This window comes from Drosophila sechellia, chromosome X (genome assembly GCF_004382195.2).
Source record: "Drosophila sechellia strain sech25 chromosome X, ASM438219v1, whole genome shotgun sequence".
Lineage (NCBI taxonomy): Eukaryota > Metazoa > Arthropoda > Insecta > Diptera > Drosophilidae > Drosophila > Drosophila sechellia.
Genome location: NC_045954.1, coordinates 9,832,840 through 9,858,740, shown reverse-complemented (window position 1 = coordinate 9,858,740; position 25,901 = coordinate 9,832,840). Strand labels below are relative to the sequence as shown.

Here is a 25,901-nt window from a genome sequence, read left to right as displayed (position 1 = left end):
TTTCGATTTTGGTCCTTTTTTGGATTATAGCATCCTAGACTATTATAGTAGCTTATATGATCAAAATAGATACCCAAAATATTTAAAAATTGTAATATTATTTTTAAGCTCTTTATCGAGCGTTTATTTGCTGAATTTCGCGATGTGCTCGTTACATGTTAAGGTAATCTCAAGAAAAGAGCCAATATGGGTTCAACTTAGGGACTACAGTGTGTGTGTGGTTGGGTGGTTGTTTTTTGGTTGGTAGTTGCCTTTCCAGTGTCCAGAGTAAGCAGACTCATCCTTACTGGTAGTCCTTGCTGTCCTGGTTGGTGTTCCACACCTGGTGGACACCGTGGTAGCTGCTCTGCTTCTGGGCGGGAGCGTTGCGGCCGAAAGGAGACTTGGGGTTCACCTGCAGCATGTAGTCACCCTCGAGATCGTGAGCGGTATCGATGCCCATGTAGGCGCGCTTGCCGAATCCATCGTTCTGCTTGTACTGCTGCAGGGAGTTGGCGGGCACGGCGGGGAAGCTCCTCTCGTTTCCGGGACGCACGGACTCGGCGAAGTAGCGGGTGGCACGCATGGCGGCCTCCACCACGTTGGTGGCTCCGGGAACACCGGCGGCAGGTCCATTGGGATAGAAGTCAACATCGCCGGAACGGATGGGGGTGCCCATGCCGTAGACCGAGGTGTGGATGGCGTCAACGAATTCAGCATCACCACGAGCCAGACCGGTCAGGGTGTTCTTGCTCTTGGCTACGATCTTGGAGGGATCCAGACCGGTGACACGGCGCAGCTTGTGTCCGGTGAGACGGGTGAATTCCTGGGCAGCGGCACCGGCAACATGGGCAGCCACGTTCTGGCCAATCAGGTGAATGGTATCGAAGGGCATGTCCAACTCGTTGACCATCTGGACGATCCACTTGCCGATCTTGGCGCCGGTCTTCTCAATGTCGAGCATGGCATAACGCTCATAGGTGTTCAGCTTGGAGCCCAAATCGATCACAATGATGTCGCCGCTCTGGGTCTTGGCGTTCTTAACCTCCTCGCTGGAGTCCTCCTCGCTGCTGGTCCTCTGGTTCGTCCTCTGCTCGTTGCTCTGATCCTGGTAGTCCTGGTTGCCGTTCTTGCCCTGCTGGCGCTGCTGTTGCTGATTGTAGCGCTGCATGTAGGCCTGAACCAGCTTCCTGGTCGCCTTCTTCACGGTCTCGGTGGTCTGGGGCAGTCCGGTCACAATGATGGTCACCTCATCCTCGCCAAAGTTCTGCTTCTGCTTCAGGCGCTGGATCATCTCGTTCAGGGGAGCAACGATCTTGTCGCCATTGGGCTTGGGCACATAGACCTGGATGCCGCTGGGCACATAGTTGGGCTCAACGTTGTGGTGGATCTGCGACAGGTGGTCTACAAAGGATATATATATTCCATAGAATATTCTATGTTTTTTTTATCTGCGTGTAAGATTACTTACAGACTTGCTGCAACAGCTCGGCGCCACGCTCCAGGTTCATGTTCTCCAGACGCTCAATGGTGAAATCGTCGAGGGCGGGAATGGCCTCCAGCTGGGATCCGGAGAGCCACTGCGACGGCTTCAGGGCCTGGTTGACGGAGTTGTCCATACGGCCATTGGGCTTGGCCAAGGCGGCGACCGCCAGGCAAGCCAGAAGGCTCAGCACTCTCATGGGGTTCATGGTTCGGATTTAGGATTCGGTCCTGGGGATGCGACTTCAACACTGAGCGAGTTGAACTGGCTTTCCAAATCCAACGATGGTGGTTTATATACCACAATTTGCGCTGAGCGATTTCCCATTTTCCGACTCGCTTTTCGCTGGCTCAGATCTTAATCGGCCACTAGTGCTGAGTAAGGGTTTTCGGGTGCCTGGGAATCGGATGAGTGTATATGCTATCGGTAGCGGAATAAAGTGTATACATATATACGAAATAGACACGGGGCCTACCTATAGCTGACCCCACTGATGACTTAGCAGAACCTGCTGGCCGCCTGATTATTTTAAATTGTAATCACTTTGTAGGCTCCGATGATTGCAACATTGTAGTTATGCACCGGATTTGATCAGAAAATGCATAAAATATAGATCTAACATGGGCATTAGTTGGATATTATATACACCTTTTAATTGATTTTTTGTTTATAAGTAGATTTATAATTGGCATATATTTCCTTTTTGCCTAATTTAAAGTCCATAATTTTCCATTTTCAATTCAAGGCCGATACAGTTCATTGATACGGAAAGTATGGAATGCTTGTAGTTACCAAGGCAAGATAGTAAGTTTATATTTGTTTTTGGACTTTAGAAATTAGTTGCTGGAGGAAACGTTTTTCAAGGAGATAGTATTAAAATATACGGGATTTGGTTTATAATATATAATTTTGATCTTAATGATGCTATTTCATGTAACTCATGCTATTGATTGAAGATATATGCATATTTTGATAGAAGTAAATATTTATGTTAGTTTTCCCACTCAATTTATTTTATATATTGCATTCACCATAAAGAAAAATCCAGAAAATTCTTATAGCAAACACTTGAATAGTTTCATAAATTGCATACAATTGCCAAGTATTTTTTATAAACAAAAACTTTATCTTGACCTGAGCATGAGTTCAAGTCGTGCCCCCACTGTCAAGCCCCTCAATGGCCAGACCATCTTTTGTTTATGTTATGAAAGTGCTGGTCAAAGAAGTTTCCCATTACCTTTTACCCGATGGATACTTAATAAACAAAAAAAAGAGGAACGAAATTATAGAGCTCATCAGAAGTGTGGCAAAATCACTGACGCTGCGATTCAATGCATTTGTGCTGATCCAGAAATCGGTTGCTGAAATCAATTGCTTCCGGCGCGTGCATTATAGTGTGTATAGACTACCGATTCCCGGGGGTATAAAATGCATTGAGTCGCAGCAGTGGGCATGCAGTACAATTTGGTACGGTGTCTGAAACAGTCGAACTTGGAAGCCACAATGAATCCTCTGCGCACCCTTTGCGTTCTGGCCTGCCTTCTGGCGGTCGCCGTGGGTAATCCCCAGTCTGGTAACCGTTCCGGTCGCCGATCCAACTCCCTGGACAATGTGGAGCAGCCCAGCAACTGGGTCAACCCACGGGAAGTCGAGGAGCTGCCCAACCTGAAGGAGGTTAGCCTTAAGAAGCTGCAGGAGATGAGCCTGGAGGAGGGCGCCACGCTGTTGGACAAGCTCTGTAAGTTCAAGGATCTCTAGAAGTTCTAGCAATAATGTAGTACTTACACTCTATCATATGCCGCAGACCATCTGTCCCAGTTCAACCATGTCTTCAAGCCCGATTACACCCCGGAACCCAGCCAGATCAAGGGCTACATCGTTGGCGAGCGCGGCCAGAAGATCGAGTTCAACCTGAACACTCTGGTTGAGAAGGTTAAGCGCCAGCAGAAATTCGGCGACGATGAGGTCACCATCTTCATCCAGGGCCTGCCCGAGACCAACACCCAAGTGCAGAAGGCTACCAGGAAGCTGGTGCAGGCCTACCAGCAGCGTTACAACCTCCAGCCCTATGCGACCAACGACTACTCCAACGAGGAGCAGAGCCAGAGGAGTTCCAGCGAGGAGCAGCAAACGCAGCGCAGGAAGCAGAACGGCGAGCAGGATGACACCAAGACCGGAGACCTGATTGTGATCCAGTTGGGCAATGCCATCGAGGACTTTGAGCAGTACGCCACCCTGAACATTGAGCGTATGGGCGAGATCATTGGCAACCGTCTGGTTGAGCTGACCAACACCGTGAACGTGCCCCAGGAGATCATCCATCTGATTGGCTCTGGACCCGCTGCCCACGTTGCCGGAGTGGCTGGACGCCAGTTCATCCGCCAGACCGGACACAAGTTGCGCCGCATCACCGCCCTGGACCCCACTAAGATCTACGGCAAGCCCGAGGAGAGGCTGACCGGACTGGCCCGTGGTGATGCTGACTTCGTCGATGCCATCCACACCTCCGCCTACGGCATGGGTACCAGCCAGCGATTGGCCAACGTGGACTTCTTCCCCAACGGACCCTCGACCGGAGTGCCCGGAGCCGATAATGTCGTTGAGGCCGCCATGCGTGCCACCCGCTACTTCGCCGAGTCCGTGCGTCCTGGAAACGAGAGGAACTTCCCCTCCGTGGCCGCCAGCTCGTACCAGGAGTACAAGCAGAACAAGGGCTATGGCAAGCGCGGCTACATGGGCATCGCCACCGATTTCGATCTGCAGGGCGATTACATTCTGCAGGTGAACTCCAAGAGCCCCTTCGGCAGGAGCACTCCCGCCCAGAAACAGACCGGCTACCACCAGGTCCACCAGCCCTGGCGCCAGTCCACCTCCGACCAGGGTTCCCGCCGTCAGTAGATCATCGCACAGTGATCCATCGATGACAACCAGATCGCACACCCCTCATGCGAGAGAACCACTCCAGCCCATCCTCATCCAGCAGATCCATCTGCCAGTTGCATCCACTATGATTAGTTAGCTTTGTTTTTTAACTCACAATAAAAAACGTTTGCATTTTTAAACATTCTAAAGAGTTCAGTATAATATCCGAAGAAAACCCAGTTTAATTCACAATAAAAACAATTGCTTATGTCGAAATATTTGAGATTTTTTAAATGCTCATTATATAAATATGCAAATTATGCAATCCCACTGAGGTCACAAAAGAAGCACACGACAAACATTTGGATTACATGATATGTTTATTTGATAAAGAAAGCATATTATCCATTACGGTATATAGCGTAACCACACGCCCAACCACATATATAGATATGTCGCTATATATATGGGACGATGAACTACGGACAATATTTCTTGCTTTCTACTGAGTTGGCAGGCGCAAAAAAATTGGGTTGAGATATCACTAAGCTTAAATAAGAATAATTAACGTAGAATTTCAACTTGCTTCACTCATATTCATCGTCTCGATTTCAACAACCTCATCAGAACTAATCACAAATTGGAAAATCATATACAACACGGGGTGCAATGGGAATGGATGTCTTTTTATCGATGCGAATGGGTCTCCAGATGAGGTGGGTTAATGGATTTAGAGGCTTATTTAGGGCTGTGTTTTTGTTTTTGTTTTGTTTGTCTATCAGTCTAATCCCGGCAGGGCTGACCCGAGGGCGACCAAGTGCACATGCCGCCGACGCCGTCGTAGGTAAGTCCCTTGGGACAGGTGTACTCCCATCCAACGATTCCACCGGTCTCCTCGAATCGGGCGCAGGATATAAACTTTCTGCAGTTAAGGGGATGCGGAAAATTTCCCTGTGCCCGGCACTCAATGATGCCATGACCATGAACGATCACTTTGGGATCGTTTTTGACCGGAAGAATACTGCCACTGCGACGCCGTTGGGCCACCTGACTTTGACCCACTGGGAGTCCCTCGTCCAGAAATTGACTACTTGAGGTCGCCGAGATTACAGCAGTCTTCACCGGCGGGCGACTGTAGACCTCGATGTATTTGTGCGGACGACGACGACTCTGCTGGCGACGGGAAAGAGGAGGAGCCGAGTGTCCAGCCGACGTGGTCGATCTCAAAGTTGAACCGGAAGTGGGTGTGGTGGGGGGCGTTGATGTGGTCGATTGCGGCCGGCGAGGACGTGGGATCAATTGACGGCCTGCAGTTACATTAAAACCAGTCAAATACAAACAACAATGGAATGGTTATACACTTACGGATTCCCTGGCCAATAACTGGTAGTGGTGCATTGGCAGTGGTGCTAGCTGTGGTGCTGGTGCTCTTCAGTGGCTGTGCTGGCAATGCCAAGTCGTATTCCTCGCGTGGACGCACCTGCTCTGGTATCTGGTTGAAGCGGCTCGTGTGAATGCTCGACTTGGCCACCTGATCCTCGTCGTCGTCGTTCAAATAAAGAGTGGTGGTGGTTTCCAGGCCCGAGACTGGTGGGTTGGTGGTGCGGGCGGACGGCGGAGTGGTGGATATAAGGGTGAGGCGGCGCTTGAATAGTGGGTTCTGAGTTCTGGGCACCTCGGTGGCTAAAGGGAAAACATAATTAGAACATGAAATATAAAATTTGTAGAAAAAAATAAATTAAGCCATGAATATTTTGACAACAATATTTTGTTGGGGAATTGAGATGTTTAAGACAAGTTATTTTCATCATAACTTGGCAAAAAATTATCGTAAAGATGAAAGAATAACTGTTTTGAGCAGCTAATAACCAATACTTACGACTCCTATCACTTTTTGAAGAATTTAGGAAAATTAATTTTTGGGTCAATTTTCGCATTTTTGGAAAGGGGTAACATCATCAAAATTTGCAAAAAATGGTCAAAAAATAGAATTCACATTTTTAAACACAGTTTGATTGGAAATTTAATTGCGAGCTCAACGAGGTATGACATTCCATATACAGACAAATATTTTAAAAGTTGTGGCAAAAAAACGGATTATTTAATGACCGAAATTCGGAAAAACGGCTTTTACCAAAAACTTGATATTTATAAACGGAATTTTCGACATAACTTCGCCGAAAATTGTCATATAGATGAAAGAATAACTGTTTTGGGCAGGTAATAACCAATACTTACGACTCCTATCACTTTTTGAAGAATTTAGGAAAATTAATTTTTGGGTCAATTTTCGCATTTTTGTAAGGGGTAACATCATCAAAATTTGCAAAAAATGACCAAAAATGGAATTCGCATTTTTGAACTCAGTTCGATTGGAAATTTAATTACGAGCTCAACGAGGTATAACATTCCATATTCAGGCTATTATTTTATATGTTTTGGTAAAAAATAGTCGTTTTGGATCTCTGGCAGAGCCCGACAAGTTTTTTCGTCACTGTTATGAAGTACGTACGGTTTTTCTTTTGTTTGATAATGCATTTAAATTTATGCCAAGTTTACTTACCACTTTCATCGCCGTTGGACGCCGGTGCGAAGGTTGTCAGCCGACGCGTTTGAAATTGGCGGCGCAGAGCAAAGCTGGCGGGCTGGAACTTGTGCTGCTTTTGTGTGATGTCATTGCTGCTGCTGCTGCTGTTGATGTTGCTAGTTGCTGGCGTCAGTGTTGCTGCCTCACCGGATGCTGTTGCTGCCGCTGTGGCACCGCTCTTGGCTTTCAGCTTGCTCAGGTAGATGTTGCTGGTGGTTCTGCCGCCGGGAGCAGATGTTGCTGCTGGGAAAGCTGTTGTTGCTGCTGCAGTGGTCGTTGTTGGTGCTGCCGCTGCTGCTGCTGCTGTTGCGGAGAGTCTGCTGCGCAGTCGGCTGTATTTGGAGGTCGTCGGTGGTTCTGCTGCTGGCTGCTGCGTGGTGGTTTCAATCGCTGCCGACGTCGGCGAGTTGATAATCCGCCGGCGGACACTCAACACCGGTCGCCGCGAAACGCCGCCAGTCGCTGGTTGTCGCAGCTGCCAGTCGGTAGTCAAAAGTTATTCGTTCGCGGTACATGGAATTATATTGAAAACAAACACTGAATTTAGCACTTTGTGGATTTTGAAGATATAAAACGTTTTTTGCAGCTCGCTGTTTTGGTGTATCGTTTTTTTTTGTTTTCGTGCCTTTTCCGGCGGTGTGCAGTCAACAACAATTCAAAAGCGCGCTACATGCTATAAACAATAATAAATCATATTGAAAATATTAAAGAATTGGTTAAGCATAAGAAATCTACTAAAGCCTTAAATAAATTAGTACTGTTTGGCGCTTGTTGTGTATTGTGTTTTACTGTGGGCATTGGGCAGTGGGAATTTCGGCATTTTGAATTGGGAAAGGAAAGGAAAGGAAACCCTTCGAAAGGTGCTTTCTCTCGCCATCTCGACAAGATCAAGTTGACCGCTAAGTGGGCCAACAACCGCAAAAATGCAGTCAGGCATTTTAATTGAAGGACGTTCGAGTGCAAAATAAATAACGCGCAGGCATAACAAGTTATTTGTCTGGCTATTAGTTTGCGCTAGTTTTGCTTTGTCCACCAATCTCGTTGACATTGAAAGCAATACAGAGCACGGCGTAGAGTGGAAATTGCTGTAATTATGCCAAATTGAATTTTATAAACGTAATGGAAAGCAACCGGTAAACATCCAGAATAAGCTAAACTGATAAACTCTCTATATTAATTAAAACCCTTCAGTAATACCCTTGCAATTATTCAAAAATATATTTAAAAAGTTATTTCTAAATCCCACATAGATCACACAAAAAAATAGAGAGAGAGAGTTGCTGGCGAGAACATTTTTGGTGTCAATGTCGCAGACACCTTCGAGATAATGAATGGGCCGGAAAAATACGCATCAGCCGCGGTGCTTGCATAATGCTGATGGGCTTCTTCGATTAGCAGATCCGCAGATCGAAGCCTGCATTGCTGCCTGGTATCTTCGGACTTTGGCAATGCGATTCGACCGCATGCCAATGTGATTGCATAATCTGAATCCCAAACATTCCCACTTGTTTTTATTTTTTTTCTCTGGCAGATGCGCAGTTTGCTGGTTTTTTTTGGTATCCACAAACTGGTTGAGCTTTTGATTAAATATTGTGCAAGCGAGTTGGTCAGCTCGAAGACTGATGATGCGTGCAGGGCGTCGTCCGCTGATTTGCTGGCTTCTCAATGGGTTTATTGTGAAAGTGGCGAAACGAAAGACTTAAGACACGAACGCGGCGGGGAAAGCACTGGCCGAGAATAGGGTGCCGCTGTTCAAGGGCAAAAATAAATAAAAGAGAAGGGTTGCTAGTTGAAAAACCTTTAAAAATACTAAGTACTGCCCTTTATTGCCAAAATTTGTATATTCGAAAAAAAAAAAAAAATAGCAATGTAATGCCATATGCATCTAATCTGTTTATTAAGTTTGAGATTTTTTAAAGGGGCATTACATTTCCACACCTATATGATATCATTGGACCCGTTTCGTTAACCTCTTTGTCTGTGCAAACACTCCCTATTATTTATTTTTTGTACGTACTCTTCAACAAAATGATGATGACAAAAGCCTGTTACCCTGAGTGCAACACCTTTGATCTTCTTTTATGGTTTCTTTTTATTGTCTGCGCTTTTGTTTGCTTTGTCCGACTCCGCTTTTTATTATTTTTAAATGGGATTTTTCATTTCACGGGCACTTTTGAAAGAGGAAAAATCACCAAGCTCACTTAACACACAAGGAAAAAAAAAAAAACAGTTGAAAAAATCGTTTACGACTTTTTGTCAACCAGATTTTTTGGTGTCGCCTGTCAGTTCGTCGCGTTTGTTATGCGGCGCGTGATTTGACTTTTGGCAATTATCGTTCCGAGGAGGTTAGCAAGCGATTATGAAACATGTCTCGTCTGCAGAGTTCCCCTCTCTTTCTTTCTTTTTTTTTTAACAATTTGCAAATTGTTTTAGCTGAACTCGTTTTTATTTTCTGCCTTTTGATTTCAATTTTTTGCTCTTTTTCCCGCTGACTTCGCACATCTTGCGGACTCATCGAAAGTTGAAACCGATTATCCAGACAGGCTTGCATACAGATACAGTGCATGTGCACTTATGAATAGGCATGAGGCAATACCCGCCACATACAAAACAACTAGATACAGCTAGGCTGACATTTAAAAAAGGCAAATAAAATAAAAAATAAATAAATACAGAAAAAAAGAAGCCCAGGCTAATGACTAAGCACATAACGAGCAATTCTACAAGTGACATTTGAAAGAGCACCGAAAGGCGGATGGAGAGGGGCAAATAAATGCATTTATAATTGCCTTGGACATGCCGAAGAATCATTTTCTGTAACCTTTGCACTTCAAGCAAAACAATTTTAGAGCATGTTTTGTAAATAATCAAGTCATGAAAATATGTTCACGACCTAAGAAACAATCAGGAACTAACTGGGAATTAAAATAAAGTAATTAACCTATACCAAAGATTGTCTAACCAAATCTGCAAATATGAAACTTGAAAATGTACTGAAAACAAGAAAATAAATGTTTATAAAATAAAAGTTGCACGAATTATATACAAGAGTTTCCCAATTTGAAATCCTACATATATTATATATACATTTGCGGGTTGTTAAGGTGGGGGAAGTAGTTTGTGTTCTGTTGTGGCAAAAATAATTTGTATGGTTCGTTTCTTTTTGTTCATTATTTTATTGTTGTGCATAAATATTTTACAACTAAAGCTAGACTTAAAGTATTTTCGGACAGAGAGGGAAAGAGTGAAAAAAATTATTCGGAAAGAGATAGAAGTAAAAGAGAACTGCGCCTGGTAAAAGCCATTTAAAGTAATTTCAAATCGATTAAGTTTGTATCCACTGAGGGTCGTTGCGTTTCTAGATAACTATATATGTATATGTTTCTAGAATATCTGTTTTTGAACAAAGGAAAGACTTCTCTCGCATCTGCATGTGTGAACAAATGTGTGTGAGTGTGGATGTGAGTGTGTGGGTGTTGTTGTTTGGGTATGGCAGCTCGAAGAATACGAATTGTTTGAATAATTTACACAGCAAAAAAATATATAAAGTAGTAGAGTATTCGAATTAAAAGCAGCAGCACTGGAAAATTTGGATAGACTATTAAAGCAGCCGAAATGGTTGTTTACTGAATTTGTTTCGCCGTGGTTGTTGTTAAGCCAAAGCATCGCAGCCAATTATCTACGGTTCGGCAACAAAAAGGGTTAAGCTCGCAGAAGATTCTCTTCTCTTCTCTGGCAAATCTTGCGACTGGATAAGGGCTAAGACTAGAAATAACTAACTACGCTGATTTTCTCTGGTTTCTTGTGTTTTTGTTTTGAATTTTTGTGACCTATTCTGGCACCACTGTGGTGGTGTCATCAAATGTCGCCTCCGTCGTGGTTGGCGTTTCTGTGGTTGTTGTCGTTGTCGTCGTTTTGCGGTTGCGCAGGCGTCGGCCACGCCCTTTGCGACCCATCTTTTTGCGATGCACCACATGCGTCTCGGAACTAAAGCTAACTGCCTCGCTAACTTTGCTGCCCACATCTGTGGTGCTGGTGGTGGTGGTGCTGTTGCTGGTGGTGGTGGTTGTTTGTGTGTTCAGATTGATGCTGCCATCAATATGCCCACTAATTGCACCACTGCTAATTGTGGTTGATATTTGGGTGGGTTTAGTTTCTGAACTGCTGTCGGTGGTGACTGTTGTTTGTGTGCCTATGTGGTTGTTGTCGGAACTAATAGCGCCACTGCTAATCTCACTTGTTATTGTGCCTGTTGATTGTGTATTTTCTTGGCGAGCGTTGTCCGCGGTTGTTGTTAGTGTGTTACCACCAATAGCTTCGGAACTAACAGCGCCACTGCTAATTGTGCTTGTTGTTTGAGCATTTAGTTGGATGTCATTGTCTGCATTGGTTGTTGATTGTGTGTTTAGACCAAACTGACCCATAATAACAGCACCAATTGGCATGGCTGTTAGTGTTTCGCTATTGGCTTCTGTTTTGGAAGTTGTTGTTTGTGTGTTAAGCTCAGGCTCAGTGGCCGTTTCAATGCTAAAGATTGTGGTTTCTTCAGCCACCTGATCGTCATCTGGCCTGTTGGTTGTTGTTTGTATAACTGGATTAGTGTTTACACTAATAGCACCATTGATTGTCTGATCTTGTGTGTTAAGTGTGTCGATTTCCTGAGCACCACTGCTGATGGGCGCCTGCACTACCAGCGGCTGGCGCACAGAGAAGGCGGAATTCGAGTCGCTGGCAACTTCGGGGGCCACTGTGGTTTGGCTATTCTCGGCCAGCGACTTTTGCACCTTGCTCAGTATCACCTGATCGAGGTTGGCTATCGAAATGACCAGTGGTGAGGACTCATTGGACTCGGGTCTTAGGAGGGGTACAATGGGTCTTACGTAAGTGGGTGCCGGTGTGGTGGTCTCTCCGGTTTCGCTGGCCGAACTACTGCTACTGCTAATGGTTGTGCTCTCCTCCGTTTCGCCAATGATTGTATTGCTGCTCAGTTGCTTGCCCTTTCTGGCCGAATCAAATAGTCCCTCCAGTGAAATGGTAGAGGTCTCCAAAGCGGCAGTTAGAACTTCAGGCACCAAGGACTTGCCACTGCGATCGGTGTCACCGCCCTCGGTTTCTGGCAGAGAATTCCTAACGGGCAGCGAGACAGGACTTTGAGCCGCTGATGTGGGTTCGGTGGGCGTGTAATCTGCCACTGTGCTGTGCCCGTCGTTGATCTGAATGTCACTGCCATCCACCAAATGGACATATTTCACCACACTGATCTCGCCCAGCTGCTCCACGTGGGGCAGGGACTCCACCATCAAGGTGCTAAAGTCATGATTCGCCTTGGATTTCCTCTGAGCAGCCTTGGCCTGTTTGGAATTAATTTCGACAATGCGATTGATCTCGATTAACTTGTGCTTGGGCACCACTTCCGTTTGTATGGTGGGATAGAAGCGAACCGTTGGCTTTCTGGTCGTGGGCTCCTCTTCTTGACCCTCACCCTCGAGAAGGGTGAACACATGCAACAAGGTTGTGGCCGGCGGTGGTGCTTGAGTGGTGCTCGAGATGGTTTGATCCTGTGAATTGATGGAAGTGGCTTCATTAGCATTGGTCGCTGTTTCAATTTCGGTTACATTTTCAGTTTCTGTTTCAGTTTCTGTTTCAGTTTCAGTTTCTGGTGGCGTGTCTGTGGTGGTGGCTGTGTCTGACTGTGTGCTGGGTGGTGCTGGTGATGGTGGTGTACTGGGTGTGGTGGTCACAAAGCCCTGCTCCTGCTGCTGCTCCTCGGTGGTTTCATCTTCCACCGCCACCTCCGTACCGGTTTCCACCTCTAATCCCGTCTCGGATTCCACCTTAACCACCTTTGGCTTCAGAGCCGGATGCTTCTTACTGTGTTTGTCAAAGATCTTCTTGTTTCTCGCATTCAATGCATCGATATTCAACTCTTCGATCAGGGAGTTCTCGCTGGCCGTCTCCGCGGCCTCTGTGGATGGACCCGAGTACTTTCTCTCGTAACTCCTGTTATTGCTGGGTATGAATGGCGCCGGTTTCAGTGGTGTCAGCGGTGTGGTGCGTTCGTAATCACTGGCCACGGGTTTCAAGGTCAAATTTGGTGAGGCCACTCCCGGCGGTCGGTTAACCACACGAGGTCGCTTTGTGGTGCCAAAGCGGTTGGATGGTGTGCTATTTCCATTGGCCGAGCTTGATGGGCGATTGCGAGGATTGTAGGGCACATTTCCGGATGCGGTAGGTGGTGACCCACTTCCGGTGGTTCCAAATGTGGGACGACTGCCCGGTGGAGCTCGATTATCCTTGGGCTTGTAAGGGGAATTAAACTTCGGCTTGTTATCTTCTTGAGCACTGTTCTCTTCACCCTCTGTCTTCTCCTCCTCTTCTTCTTCATCCTCTTCTTCGTCTCCTTCTTCCTCGGAATCCTCCTCCTCGTCTTCTTCCTCACTCTCTTCTGCACCATCTTCCTGCTCAGGCTTGGACTTATCCAAAACTGGTCGGGTCTTCGGCACAAAAGGTCTTCGCAAAGTGGTTGCAAACTGATTCTGCAGTGGTTGCTCGTGGCGCTCTTCCACCTCTTCATCGTCTTCGCTATTTCCCTGAGACTTGAAGCGATCGGTTCCTGGCAATCTGGATCCTCGCGGATCACTCCTCACAAAGCCCTCTCCACGATTGCGAACACTCGAGTTGAAGGGATCAAATCTTCCGTTCTTCCTGCGCACGAATTTTGCCGTGGGTCGGGTGGTGCTAAAGGTCAGGGGGGCCTTTGTGGTGCCACCACTGGCCGAGGGTGGTGTGTAGGGTCTACGTGCGACCAGTTTTCGTTTAAAGAAGGGTCTGGCCGAGGAAACTGAGGAAGAGTCGTCATCTGTTGAAGATTCTTCTCTTTGGCTTGAGATGCTCGAGCCCTTCTCGGCCAGAAGCTTCTTCAGACGATTGTTGATCACGCCCTGTTCTCCTTCTCCCCTCGCCTGCTCTGCCTTTACTTTGTCCCTTAACTTTTGCAACTCCGACACATCCTGATCGTCCTTTTGGCCCAGGGTCTTAAACCGATTGCTAATAACTCCATCCTGTGGCTCACCTCGTGCTTGCTGCTCCTTGATCCGCTGGCGGAGATTGACAAGGTCATTATCCTGATCAGCGAATCTGGTGTGGCTGGGGACGAAAGGTTTGCGGGTGGTCTCATCGGAATTATCCACACTAGCCGCAGTACTTGAGTCCACAGGCCTCAATTTGCGAACAATCTTGCGGAAACGCTTATTGCCGGTGGTGCTTGTGGTGTTTTTGTTGTTGTTGCTGGTGGTGCTTTGACTTGCTGTTGTTGGTGTGGCTGTGGTGGTGTCTGGGTTAGTGTCAGTGGCGCTATTAGTGGTGCTATCTACATTGGTGGTACTATTGCTATTGCTATTTAAGGGTCTGCGGAATTTAAGCACACGTATGCGCTTCGGTGTTGGTCTGCTGGTGGTTGTGGTTGTTGTTGTGGTAGCGTTGGAGTCTTCTTCCTCCTCCTCCTCCTCTTCGCGGGAATCACCCTTAGTCTCGGTCTCTTCAGTCTGCTCATCGACTAGGGTTAGTTTAGTTACCTGGGCGCGCTGACGGCCCCCAAACGCCAATCGTCTGGCGGTGGTTGTGGTTTGGGGTTGTTGTGTTGTTGTTGGAGTGGTGTTGGTGGTGCTGCCTCTGGTGCGGCTCAATTGATAACGATTCTGAAAGCGTCGTGTGGAATTAACATCATTACCTAAGGCATTCAAACCAGCCCCACTCGTTTTCTCCTCCCCCGCATTCTCTAGACTAGCATCATTATCATCATCATCTCCATCATCATCTCCATCATTATCTTTATCATCTGTACTATCTGCCTTAATATTAGCTGTGACTGTGACTGGTTTGTTTTTGTTTGTGTAACTGTTTGACTTGAATCGATTAATATAATTGGCTACGGTGCTGTTACTACGTTGACTAGCTACATTCAGTGCGGTGCTACGGTTAGTAAGATTGTTAAGGTTAGTGGTGCCACCCCCCAAAGTATTGTTGTGGTTTAGTGTGTGGTTACTGTTCGATACCTCGGCGGAGCTATCGTTATCTTCTTCATCGTTTTCATCGCCGTTGTCCGAGTCAGTTTCTGTATCGGTGCTATCTGTCTCTGTCTGTTTTTGAGTGGTTGTCCTGAGTGGTTGTCTTTGCCTGTTGGCTAGCAGTTGACTAAGTCGTGAACGTGCTGTAGTGCTTGTAACTTGAGGATCTACGGATTCTTCTTGATCATCATCCCCATCTTCGTTTTCGTCGTACTCCTCGTCGGGTTCTTCCTCGTTATCTTCCTCTGGTCGGTGGTAAAGGTTTCTATTGATTGCCACCAGATTTCGTCGCGTACTGGAGCTAACTCTCAGTGGTGCAGCGGTGGTGCGACGAGCGGCAAAATTGGGTGGCCTACGTGCTGGCACCGCAGCTGCAGCCTCCTCCTCGTCTTCAGGGGTGGGTTTCAGCGCGCGATGGCGGTTTGTTTGAAGGAAGACAGCTCGTGGCGGTGCCAGCTGCTCCTCTTCCTCTCCGTCGTCATCATCATCATCGCCGTTTTCCCCACCCTCGTTGTTTGTAGTTTGCGGTGTTGTAAAGCGATTACGTGAGCGGTTCAAGGCCGCATACGGACGTCGTGTGCTTATCTCGTCGCCGTTCGTTGATCCCGGTGTGGTTGCTGTGATGGAAGTCGCATTAAATCGCCGACGTGACAGAATCGGTCGACGCGTTGTTCTTGTTGTCTCGCCCTGATCTATTTCATTGTCGGCACTAGGATTTGCAGTCGTCGTTGTTGTTGACCCGCTGGTCGCATTGAAGCGTCGGCGTATTAAAAGTTGCCGTCTTGGTGAAGTTGTAGTTGCCGCTTTTGGTGTTGAACTCTCCGTATCATTTGGATCGATCTCATTCTCGAGATTGACGGGGGCAACCGTAGTGGTTGTTGTTATAGTGCCATTAAAACGGCGACGAATTACCAACTGACGACGTGAGGTGGTGCTTGCTGGTGTAGTGGTAGTCGTTGTTGTTGATGTGGTTTCAGTTTTAGGTCCGCTTTCTTCCAGAGGGATTTCATTGTCATCGTCTATATAGGCTTCCAGTTCGGGTTCTTCAGTGCTGGTGTCTTCAGCCTCTTCGGGAGCTTTTTTGCTAACTTCGTCATCTGTTTCTTTGATTGCAACCTTATTTTCTTTAGCATCATCGTTTATCTCCTGTTCAGGAGTTACTGTGGTGGACTCCGTTTCTTCATCTTCACTTTCATTATATTCAGTGCTACTTTCCGCTGACTTCTCAGTGGTCGTTGTAGTTGTTACTCTGCGACTAATGCCCACATAAGGTTGTCTTGTACTTTTGGGTGTTGTGGTTGCTGCCTCGGTGGTTGAATCAGTTGCTTCCTCGGTGGTTGTGGTGGTGCTTCCCCTGCCTCTCAATCTATTTAAGCCGGCATAGAGGCGTCTTGTGGTTGATTCCACCTTTAACTCTTCCTCATTGTCTTTACCTTAAATAAATAAAATGATTTTCAATTAGTTGGGTTCGACTTCGACACTCATACTGCCACGAAAATTAAATGCAATCAAAAGTCATTTGTCAAACCACTTGTATTTGCATTACTAATTTTGTTTCCATATTTTTACTTCAGATAAATGAAAATACTTACGTATATCTGAAGAATCTGAGTCTATTACAGCATTAACGGGCCTTCTAGGTGTAAAAAGTCGTTTGGTAGGTAGTTTTATGGATGGTGTCACAGTTGTTGTGCTGGGCGATGGTCCTTCATTGTCTTTAGTTTCTTCATCGTCCTCTTCACTGTTTTCTGTTCTAGAGGGTACCGGCGTTGTTGAGCGAATACGGAAACGCTGGGGGACGCTGTAGCTCCTCCTGGTTGTTGTGTCTAGTGGTTCACTTTGGGTCTTTTCCTGTAACCTGGTGGACAGGGTCAAGCGGGTGCGGTTTAATCTGGTGTAGGTGCGTAAAGCCCTGGCTTCATCTTCGCCTCTTTCCTTTTCTTCTAGAAGAGAAAGGCTTACAATCTTAGAGGTCTCATTGCTCGAGTCTGTTGCTAGTGGTATTGTTTTAAATGCTTTTCCCTGTCGCTGGCCTTTTATTCTGCCTTCGGGAACTTCATCATCTTCATCCTCGTCGATTTCAGCGGTTATTTCATCATCATCAAGGGTTTCCTCTCCTGATCCGACCAAATTTGCCCCCGGGTGACCTACTTTGACCCGGGGGTTTTCAATAAAAAATGACCAAGTTCGGCATTGATTTCCTTGGCCTGCGCCATAGCCTTGCGATGTCCTTCGGTCTCTCCGTCATCGCCCAGAGAATTATGTGGCGTATCATTTTCACTAACATTGAACACATCATGAATTTGTTGCTTAATATTAACAGTCACACTTTCGATATCCGGTGGTGCGGGGGACTTGTCGATATAGGTAATTGGTGAATCCTTTACATACTGATAGTACTTTCTTCTGTGGTAAATTGGCAATGAAAGGTTATCATCGCCTTCATCTTCTGCGGCTTCACTTCCCTTGGTGATTGTCTGGACTTCTAGTTTATTTTCCGTTTGCAAACGGTTTATGGCATTGCTCAGCTGCACTTTAAGATCACTTAAGTCTTCTTCAGTGGTTGTTGTTGTGGTGGTGCTATATTTGAGACGATTTATAAACTTTTGCTTGGCCGCTGCCAATTGATCTGTTGAAGATTCATCTTCAACAGGAACTGGTGTGGTAGTTGTTGTGCTCACGGGCCTTCTATAAGCGAGAATCCTTCTGGTGGTGCCTTCTATAGAAGTGGGGGTGGATTCTTCAGTGGACTCTTCTTCTACTGGTGCTGGGGTGGTTGTTCTGTTGACAGGTCTTTTGAACGCAAGAACTCTTCTGGTGGTGGCCTCAATGGGGGCTGAAGTTGCCTCCTCAGTAGACTCAGCTTCTATTGAAGATGGGGTGCTTGTTGTGCTCACTGGTCTTCTGAAGTTGGGAACTCTTCTAGTGGTAGCTTCTGAGGTTGTTGTGGGTTCAGTAGATGTTGTAGTTGGTTCTTCAGTGGTTGTGCTAGCTTTGGAGGGACGCTTGAAAGCGAAGCTCGCCCTGCGGGTGCTAGCCTCAATATTTTGCGGTGTTTCCGTAGTTGTTGTTCTGGTAGTTGTTGTTTTGGTTGTTGTCGGTCTAGTTCTTCGGATTATAGTCCTGGCCGTAGTGCTCACACGTGGCGCCTCCTCAACTTCGTTCCCAGCTTCCTGACCTGCTTCATACTCGAATTCTTCCACCTCTTCGTGCTCGATGGTTTCCTTGGGTTTCTTAAGTAGGCGTCTTCGCGTTTTGGTAACTGTTGTCTCTGTTTGGGCTTGTTTCTTGCGGGTGCTACGTGAGGCAAAGTCCAAGGCCAGCAGCGAAGAAAGATCATTACTCTGGAATCGCACGGATCCACGATTGCGGGTCACTGTGCGAGGCGTGGTGATCGGCGCTGGTGGATGGGTCACTTCATCGATAATGTACTCATACTCCGCGGGTTTCTCCTCTATGGTTTTAGTGTGAATTCGTTTCACAACCTTTTGACCAGCGTCGAGAGTGCGAACGTAGGTGGTGCGAGTGCGGGTGATTCCATTGCCTAAGCTTTCGGTTTTTGTGGTGGTACTGTTTCGAACGGCATTTAAGGAAACCCGACCAGTGGTTGCCTTCTCCTCAGCTTGTGGTGGTTGTGCCTCCGTATCTTCTTCATTGGATGTAGTTGATTGACTAGCAGGTCTTTCAGTGCTCGTAGTGCTATGGTTGTTCCTTGCTCGCTTATTGGCGTCTGCCGCTAAAAGAGAGGAGAGATCTCCCTCCTTGCGGGGCCTAAAATTGCCTCTGACTATAACTCGACGTTTAGGCAAAGCAGCGGTGGTCTCACTCTCGTGTTCAATGTCCATTGCCTCTTCTGTAGTACTTGTTGTGCCTTCTGTGGTAGTGCTGGTACGGAAAAAACTACGCCTGGTGGAGCTACTAACTTCGGAGTCTTCTGTAGTTGCTGTTGTTGTGGCTTCTGTAGAACTTGGCTTAGTGAAAAGCGAACGACGAGTGGTGATAATATTCACTACAGCATCATCATCTACAGAGCTGCTACTGATTTCTTCAGTGGTGCTACTAGGAGCCACAGTGGTGCTACTTCTGAAGAACGAACGGCGCGTTGGACCTTCGGTGGTTGTCTCGACTTCAATCTCTGGTTCCGTGGGGCTGCTAGGTTCTTCAGTGGTGCTGCTAGCTGCTTCAGTGATCCTAGTTCTAAAGAAAGAACGACGTGTTGGACCTTCAGTAGATATCTGGGCATCACTGTCTGCTTCAGTGGAGCTGCTTGGTTCCGCTGTGGTGCTAGTTCTGTGAAAACTACGTCGTTTTGGTCCTTCTGTGGTTGTCTGAGCCTCACTCTCCGCTTCAGTGGTGCTGATTCTGGTGCGCACAATAACTCGACGTCTTGGGTTTACGGTGGAAGTGGTTTCTTCTTCTGGCACAGCTGCAGGAGTAGTTGAGCTAAGCCGGTTAAATGTACGCCGAGTGGGGTTTTCTGTTGTTGTCGAAGAATCATCTTGGAAACTGACTGGTCTGCTAGTTGTACTGATTTCTATAAATTCCGTACTGCTTGCAGGACCTTCACTGGATTCATCGTTGATATCAGAGGCAATTTCTTTTTCAGTGGCTTCTGAATTAGGTTCAGTGGTGCTGCTTACTTCTTCAGATTGTACAGTTGTGCTGCTAATTGGGGCTTCAGACGAGTTGATTTCCGTTGAAGATTCTCCATTATCAATCTCAGAAGAAAACTTTTTGTCGGTTTCAGCGTCTAGATTGGCTTCTTCAACGAGGGTATTCAAATCTGCGGTGCTGCTGGAGCTTTCTTCAGTGGTGCTGCTTACTGATTGTTCCGAAGAACTGCCGACATCTGAAGTTTCTGATAACAAAGTGGTAATCTCGAGCTGTGGTAGTGCAGCTTCAGTTACAATTTCGGGAGACTCCTGTTCGGTTGCCGTGTTGCTGTCATCAGTATTCTCGCTTCCAGCAGGCGCCTTCGTCTCTCCCCTCTTCTCATCATCAATTATTTCAGCAGCCACATTTTCATCTTCGGTGGTGCTCTCCACAATCTGTCCACCTCTGCTAATAGGTTGGTGCGGTGGAGTTGGTTTGGCTGCTTCGCCGAAATTCCTCACAAAGCTGGAACTGCGTCCGGCGGTGAGATGAGGACCGCCTTCGGAATCGCGAGTAATGGCTTTGTAGTGGATTTGAGAGTCATCTAAGCTCGCTTTGCCAGCAGAGCGTTGGATGCTCTGGTAGCTGCGGGAACCGTGCGATGGTGTCGCAGTTGCCACCTCGAGAGCCACCTCGGACTCATCCTCGGCGGAATTCAGGCGGCGACTGCGGAACTTAGTGGTGGTTTGAAGCTCGTCTTCCACAATTGATTCGGTGTTCAACTGCTTGCCGGCAAAGCGTCGGGAGTCCTTATCGTCGCCCCCTAGAGAATTGGGAACCACTGTGCGCTGCGATGCAGGACGTCGCACCGCACGCCAAGTGTACTTGGTATGCTGCTGGGTGGTACTTAGGTCGTCGGTATCGATTTTGTTGGATTTGGATTGACTTAAACTAGAGCTAACTACATCATGCCTTAAGCTATCATTGCCACCGTTACCAGCTACTTCTACTTGGGATTCTTGGTGGTGCAGTGAGGAGGTTTTGGTTCGTGTGTTGATTGCGGTTGCTGTTGGAAGACTGGCACTCACCTTGGGCCTATCCCCTGGAGATAGTCGTGTCTTCTTCACTACTTGCGCAACTGCATCGGTTTCGTTATCGTTATTATCGGTATTGTTATCATTATCGGTTTCGGGAATAGTGGTGGTTGTGGTGCTAGCTGTGGGTCGTGAGCGACGTCGGGGATAACCAAAGGGTCTGGGACTAGAAAGGTTTGGTTCGGAGGTTGTTGTTTGGGTCTGCTCTGGTTGGGGTTGCCTTCTGCCCGGGTTGGTTCTAATGCTATTTAAACTACTCAAACCGTTTGTTGTTGGACTAGCATCGTTCGCAGCTTCTGCATTGTTGTTGTTGTTGCTGTTCTTGGTGGTTCTTGTTGTTGTGGTTATGCGTCGACGGTTGGTGGTTGCATACTTGTATTGGGTCTTGGTTTTCGTTACCTCGCTGTCCTCGTCCACGTTGTTAACGTCATTCAGTTCGTTGTTGCCCGTGGTGGTTGTTGTTGTGGTTTTCGGTGTCGTTGTTGTGGTGTCCAGTTCGGGTTGTTCCGTTGTTGTTGTGCTTGTTGTTGTCGGTGTTGATGTTTCTAAGTCGGGACTGGGAGGAAGGTGGGTGGGTGAGGCTTCGCTCAACTCGGTGGCTAGCAGGGAGTCTGAGCTAATGCCATTGGCGGTTGTTGTTGGGACAGTGGATGCTACAATTGGTGTGGGTGTGGTGGTTATGGTATGCAAGTTATTAGTTATGGATGTGGTGGTGGTTGAGGTGCTTTCATTTGGCTCAGTGGTTTCGTTAGTTGAGGTGGTGGTTTCGGACTGGGCGGTGGTGCTGGGTGTTGTTGTGATGTTCTCTTCTGTTGGTATTTGGTTATTCAGTTTCACATTGTTGTTGTTATTGCTGCTGTTGTAGTGGCTGTTGTTGTTGTTGGTGGTGGTGGTGGTGGCCTTGGCAGTCTCAGTGCCGGCGGTTGTTGTTGTTGTAGTTGTAGTTTCTGGTGTTGCTGTTGTGGTGGTGGTTGTTCTGCGGCCGATGCTCGCATATTTACGTGTGTTTGTGGATTGTTTGCTCTGTACCGTGACAATATCCTTTTGCTCGTCCTCGTACTCTTCCTCTTCGTCTTCTGTTGGATCTTCGGAATCCTCGCCAGTGGCACTCTTAGTGGGTCGTGTACGCTCGAAGTATTTGTAACTGAAAAGCGTAGATTTTACGATTAATGACAATCACCTTAAAACATACTTCACCCACTCACCGATTGGTTGTCGAACTGGGTGCCGCTTCCGTGACTTCTGGGGATGCCGTGGTGCGTCCACGAGTACGGCTTAAGGTGGCATAGGATTTTACCTGTGTCTGGGTATGTTGTTCTGCCTCTTCGTTGGATTCTTCTGCTGGCGGTGCCACCGTGGTGGGCCTGGAGCGTCTGAGACTTGTGTAAGACGGAGTGATAGAGCTCAAAGGACGACGGGTTGTTGTCTCAACTTCGGCCAGGTTCTCCTCCTCTTCCTGCTGATCTGCATGCTCCTCATCATCTCCCTGACTCGCAGATCGATGGCGATTGATGGTCACATATTGTTTGCGTTCCTTTAGGAAACCATCGAACTCAGCCAATTTTTCAATGCCCTCGTTCTGTGGACCTTGGCGACTGTTGCCCCTCAGAACTGAAGAATATTTGGAGTTTGTGTTGGAGGTGAGAGTCGATGAACCCCTTGACGAACTTCTCGAAGCAGTGGCTTCTGTGCTTGTCTCTGTCGCATCGCTGATCTTGAAACGATTGCGGCTGAAGGAACTCAATGTTCCAGGTCGACTGAGCACACGATCATACAGAGATTTGCTTATAGTCGACGGAGTAGTGGCTGCTCCAGTGGCAGAATTTTCCTTCAATGTAATCGATCCATCTTTGTTACGCAAAAGATGCTTCTCCAGCTGCTCCACGCCACCCACTTTGCGAATCAAATCGATCAGTTCCTTAATCACCTGTGGATCCTCCTCAGCATCGGTGGATTTGCTTGGCGACAGCTCGTCAGTATCTTCTTCATATTCCAGGTCTTCATCAACAGTGGATGGAGTAGTCGTCGTGGTGGTCGTAGTGCTTGTTGTGGTGGTGGTGCGAGGATATACTGGACGAGCCGTGGGAGCAGCTGTTACTCGATTGGAACGCACTGTGGTGGTTGCGGGTGTTGTGGACGTCACTGGTGCCGCCGTTGTAGATCTAAGGCGGAAAAGTGTACAAAGTTTAGTAATGAAAATAACAAATATTACACATTTAAACATACTTTTTGGTCTTGCAGGGCACATTGCGAGCAAAGTCGCAGGAATCGGCAGCGGGATTAAAGTAAAGTCCCGATGGACAAGTGAACATGTGAGCCACAATTCCTAAACCAGACGGTCCACTATCCAGGCACCAGTAGTACTTCTTGCAATCTCTTGGATGCTGGAAGAATCCCTCCTCCTCGCACTTAAAGTCCGAACCTGGATCGGGAGTCGTTGGTGGTGGCGGCGTGGTAGATGCCCTGCCTCCAATGTAAAGAGAGGATCCCTCGGCTTCGGTCAGTTTGAAGGTGGTGCTTGGCGGTGGTGCCTGGGTGGAGCTCACAGCTGGTCTCCTTGTGGCACTGGGTCTCCTGGAACTGAGTGGAGCTTCGGTCTTGCCATTTATACGGTTCCTGTTGCTGGCATTATCGCGACTGCGAGATCTTGATGGCTTCTGTGGTCCACTTGGCTTGGCCACCTCGTTGATGCCCAGTCTGAAATAGATTGAGAACATTGCAATCTTTGCACGACGCCAAAGACATCCCTTTACTTACCCCAATGCCTCCACCATGGCTTCCTTGGCAGCCTCGATAAGAGGATATGGCTTTCCGTTGCATGTGCCGCGAAAATCATCGTTGTCGATGGCCCAGAACATAATGCCGCCCAGTCCCTGTGCTACCACATATTCGGCCTTCTTGCGTACGATAGCCTCATCATCGTAGCCCACCCACTGATTGCGTCTGTAGGCATAGGGACCCATAACATTGGCATTCGGCTGCACCACAGTCCACTCGGGGTCGTCCTTGAGGGTCTGGCAGATCTGGTGGGGATTAAAGGGGGTTAGTTATTCCTCAAAACCGATATTCACATATATCTTTAGCTTACCTCATAGTAAGCCAGGTATCCCTTTTCCCTAGTGGCATCACCCTGTTCTCCCGGACCCTCTGCAGGTGCTCCCAGTTCGGTGCTCTCCTCGTTGATCAAAGTATAGGATCGGCCATAGGTGGGTATGCCCAGAACAAGCTTGTCACGATCTGCACCCGCTTTCAGATAGTATTTGATGGAGTAGTCCTACACGGATATAAGAAAAGCTATTTAGTGAGATATTGAATATCTTTAAATATGTTGTAAACTCACAATATTTAACTCAGCATCGTAGTTGTACTCGGAGTCCTCCTCCAGCGAATAGAGCGGAGCATGATGGTTAACCGATGGCTCGTGGGAGGAATGGAAATCGTAGGTCAGCACATTGAACCAATCCAGATACTTGTTCAACTTGGGCACGTCGTAACCCTTGTCAATGTACTCGATGCCAGCAGGAACTGCCATGGTCAACAGGAGACGAGTGCGTCCGGTCTTCTCCGCTTCCCTTTCGAATTCGGCCCTCAGCTCTTGGACAAACTGGGCATAGTTATCACGATCCCGGGACTTGCCGCCCTCTCGATGGGCTGGATATTCCCAATCCAGGTCGATGCCATCGAAATGGTTCTGTCGCAGGAATTTTAGGATGTTCTTGATGAACTGCTGCCGACGCTCGTTACTGGCCACCAATGGAGAGAATCTGGAACTCGCCTCGTTCCATCCGCCAATGGCAATCATGGTCTTCAGCTGTTTGTTGTACGTTTTGAGTCCAGTGAACTTGGCATAGCCACCTGGATGAGAGAGAGAGAGAAAAAGAGAGGGGGTGATGGGGATGAAGGGATGCATCGTCATCAGACGGACAGGAAATTAAAGCCGAGTCAAATTAACTCGCCGGAAGGACGGGGGCGTGTCTGCGTTTGTCTGTCCACTCACCCTGCTCGATGTCCTGGTACTTGTCAAAGGGCTTCATTTGGTTATCCTTGGTGAATCCACCGAACGCGTACACCAAATGTGTACACAGGTATGGATTTATGTTCTGCGGATTGAATTTGGCAGTGCCCGGCCGATAAACACTCCAGTTTGTATAGTAGCAGACCACGCGACCCTCGCTGCTGGCTTCTGTTTTTGATAGAAACGTAATTGAGATGGGAACAAATTACTACAGGATACTGGAAGGCATTTTAGAACTACCTACCATTTATGCAATAGGCAAGAGCGCAGAGCAGGAAGAGCGTTTGCCAGGCCGCTCCACGCCGGAACTACAATGAAGGAAAAAGAACATTAGCGAATTACGACAATTATAATATATCGATTCGATCTTTAAGATTTCGACCAGCACGAGGCGGAAGCCATCGGCGGGCAGGCCAATTTGCATAACGATATCGTAGATCCGATCGCCATCAGCCATCAGCATTGACACAGTGAAATCTATGGATGGATGTCCGGATCGATGGATGAGGGACGGGGAGGGGGCTTAGAGATCGGAAGGAGACCGCATAAATCTGGGCGAAACAAAAGACCAAAGACACGAACTCGAAGATGTGGTTCCCATGAAGGTCGACCATCGCCTCTTACATAATCATGCATGTGGTATGATGTGACGAGATGATTTTCATATGCAAATCATCGAGCTAATCAGATGCAAGTGCCACGCCCCATTTTTGGTGTTATAAGAGGGGCGGCTGCTGCTGATGACTAGGAAGTTGTAGTACACATACTCTTATTGTTTGCAGAGCACCACTATGCGCTCACTGTGAGTCATAGTCATAAATATCTTAAACGAATTTTCATATTAAAATGCCAAAGTGTTACAACAGCAGCCACAATGGGCCCAAATCATTTTGGATTTTGGTCAGCAACCGAAAGAGAAACAACACCAGATTACATAAGAAATCCGTACCAAAAACTCGACTTTGATTGCGTATGCGTGTGTGTGAGACATGCCGGTTTTTGTTTTCTGTTTCTTTTTAATTTTGTTTTTTTTTTTTGGACTCACACACACACTCTGAAATCGTTCATTCATCGAAGTGAATTTTACACATAGCGAACAAAATGCTTGGAAATAAAAATTGATCAAGTCAAGACAACAGCATCATCACCACCATAGGCCATCACCATCGAAAAGCATCTGCCGAACAGGTTGGATTGCCGTGGCTCATAACTAATTAGGAAG

General features: G+C 47.2%; 3 protein-coding genes across 7 annotated transcripts in view; 1 reads left to right on the top strand and 2 right to left on the bottom strand.

The window, feature by feature from the left end:
• Nucleotides 1–97: 97 nt before the first annotated feature.
• LOC6617510 (vitellogenin-1) lies at nt 98–1,727 on the bottom strand. Its single transcript, XM_002041790.2, has 2 exons — nt 1,451–1,727; nt 98–1,383 (listed from the first exon to the last, which is right to left on the bottom strand). The coding sequence occupies exons 1-2, from the start codon at nt 1,668–1,670 to the stop codon at nt 284–286; spliced, it is 1,320 nt and encodes a 439-aa protein (XP_002041826.1). The 5' UTR covers nt 1,671–1,727; the 3' UTR covers nt 98–283.
• Nucleotides 1,728–2,918: 1,191 nt separating this feature from the next.
• LOC6617509 (vitellogenin-2) lies at nt 2,919–4,602 on the top strand. Its single transcript, XM_032724923.1, has 2 exons — nt 2,919–3,200; nt 3,267–4,602. Exons 1-2 carry the CDS (start codon nt 2,966–2,968, stop codon nt 4,358–4,360), a joined length of 1,329 nt encoding a protein of 442 aa, XP_032580814.1. The 5' UTR covers nt 2,919–2,965; the 3' UTR covers nt 4,361–4,602.
• An 83-nt stretch (nt 4,603–4,685) lies between these two features.
• The window catches only part of LOC6617507 (serine-rich adhesin for platelets), a 33,797-nt gene continuing 12,581 nt past the window's right edge, over nt 4,686–25,901 (bottom strand). Inside the window, exons 2-14 of one of the 5 annotated variants that reach the window (XM_032724910.1) lie at nt 24,924–24,987; nt 24,662–24,847; nt 24,005–24,519; nt 23,753–23,938; nt 23,422–23,687; nt 22,891–23,361; nt 21,870–22,826; nt 17,129–21,808; nt 16,570–17,018; nt 11,792–16,410; nt 6,888–7,386; nt 5,690–6,007; nt 4,686–5,631 (exon numbers count right to left, since the gene is read on the bottom strand). In XM_032724910.1, the coding sequence (XP_032580801.1) occupies nt 5,108–5,631; nt 5,690–6,007; nt 6,888–7,386; nt 11,792–16,410; nt 16,570–17,018; nt 17,129–21,808; nt 21,870–22,826; nt 22,891–23,361; nt 23,422–23,687; nt 23,753–23,938; nt 24,005–24,519; nt 24,662–24,847; nt 24,924–24,987 (13,734 nt within the window). In that variant the 3' untranslated portion in view covers nt 4,686–5,107. Of the gene's footprint in view, nt 5,632–5,689; nt 6,008–6,887; nt 7,387–10,063; nt 16,411–16,569; nt 17,019–17,128; nt 21,809–21,869; nt 22,827–22,890; nt 23,362–23,421; nt 23,688–23,752; nt 23,939–24,004; nt 24,520–24,661; nt 24,848–24,923; nt 24,988–25,901 lie in introns of those variants that run through there. The other 4 variants (XM_032724909.1, XM_032724907.1, XM_032724905.1 and 1 more) reach the window with 4 other exon arrangements.

Coding starts and splice junctions, on each gene's coding strand:
- LOC6617510 (XM_002041790.2), bottom strand. CDS start 1,670: ATGAACCCCATGAGAGTGCTGAGCCTTCTGGCTTGCCTGGCGGTCGCC. Junction 1,384..1,450: donor CGAGCTGTTGCAGCAAGTCT/GTAAGTAATCTT, acceptor TATCCTTTGTAG/ACCACCTGTCGCAGATCCAC.
- LOC6617509 (XM_032724923.1), top strand. CDS start 2,966: ATGAATCCTCTGCGCACCCTTTGCGTTCTGGCCTGCCTTCTGGCGGTC. Junction 3,201..3,266: donor CACGCTGTTGGACAAGCTCT/GTAAGTTCAAGG, acceptor CATATGCCGCAG/ACCATCTGTCCCAGTTCAAC.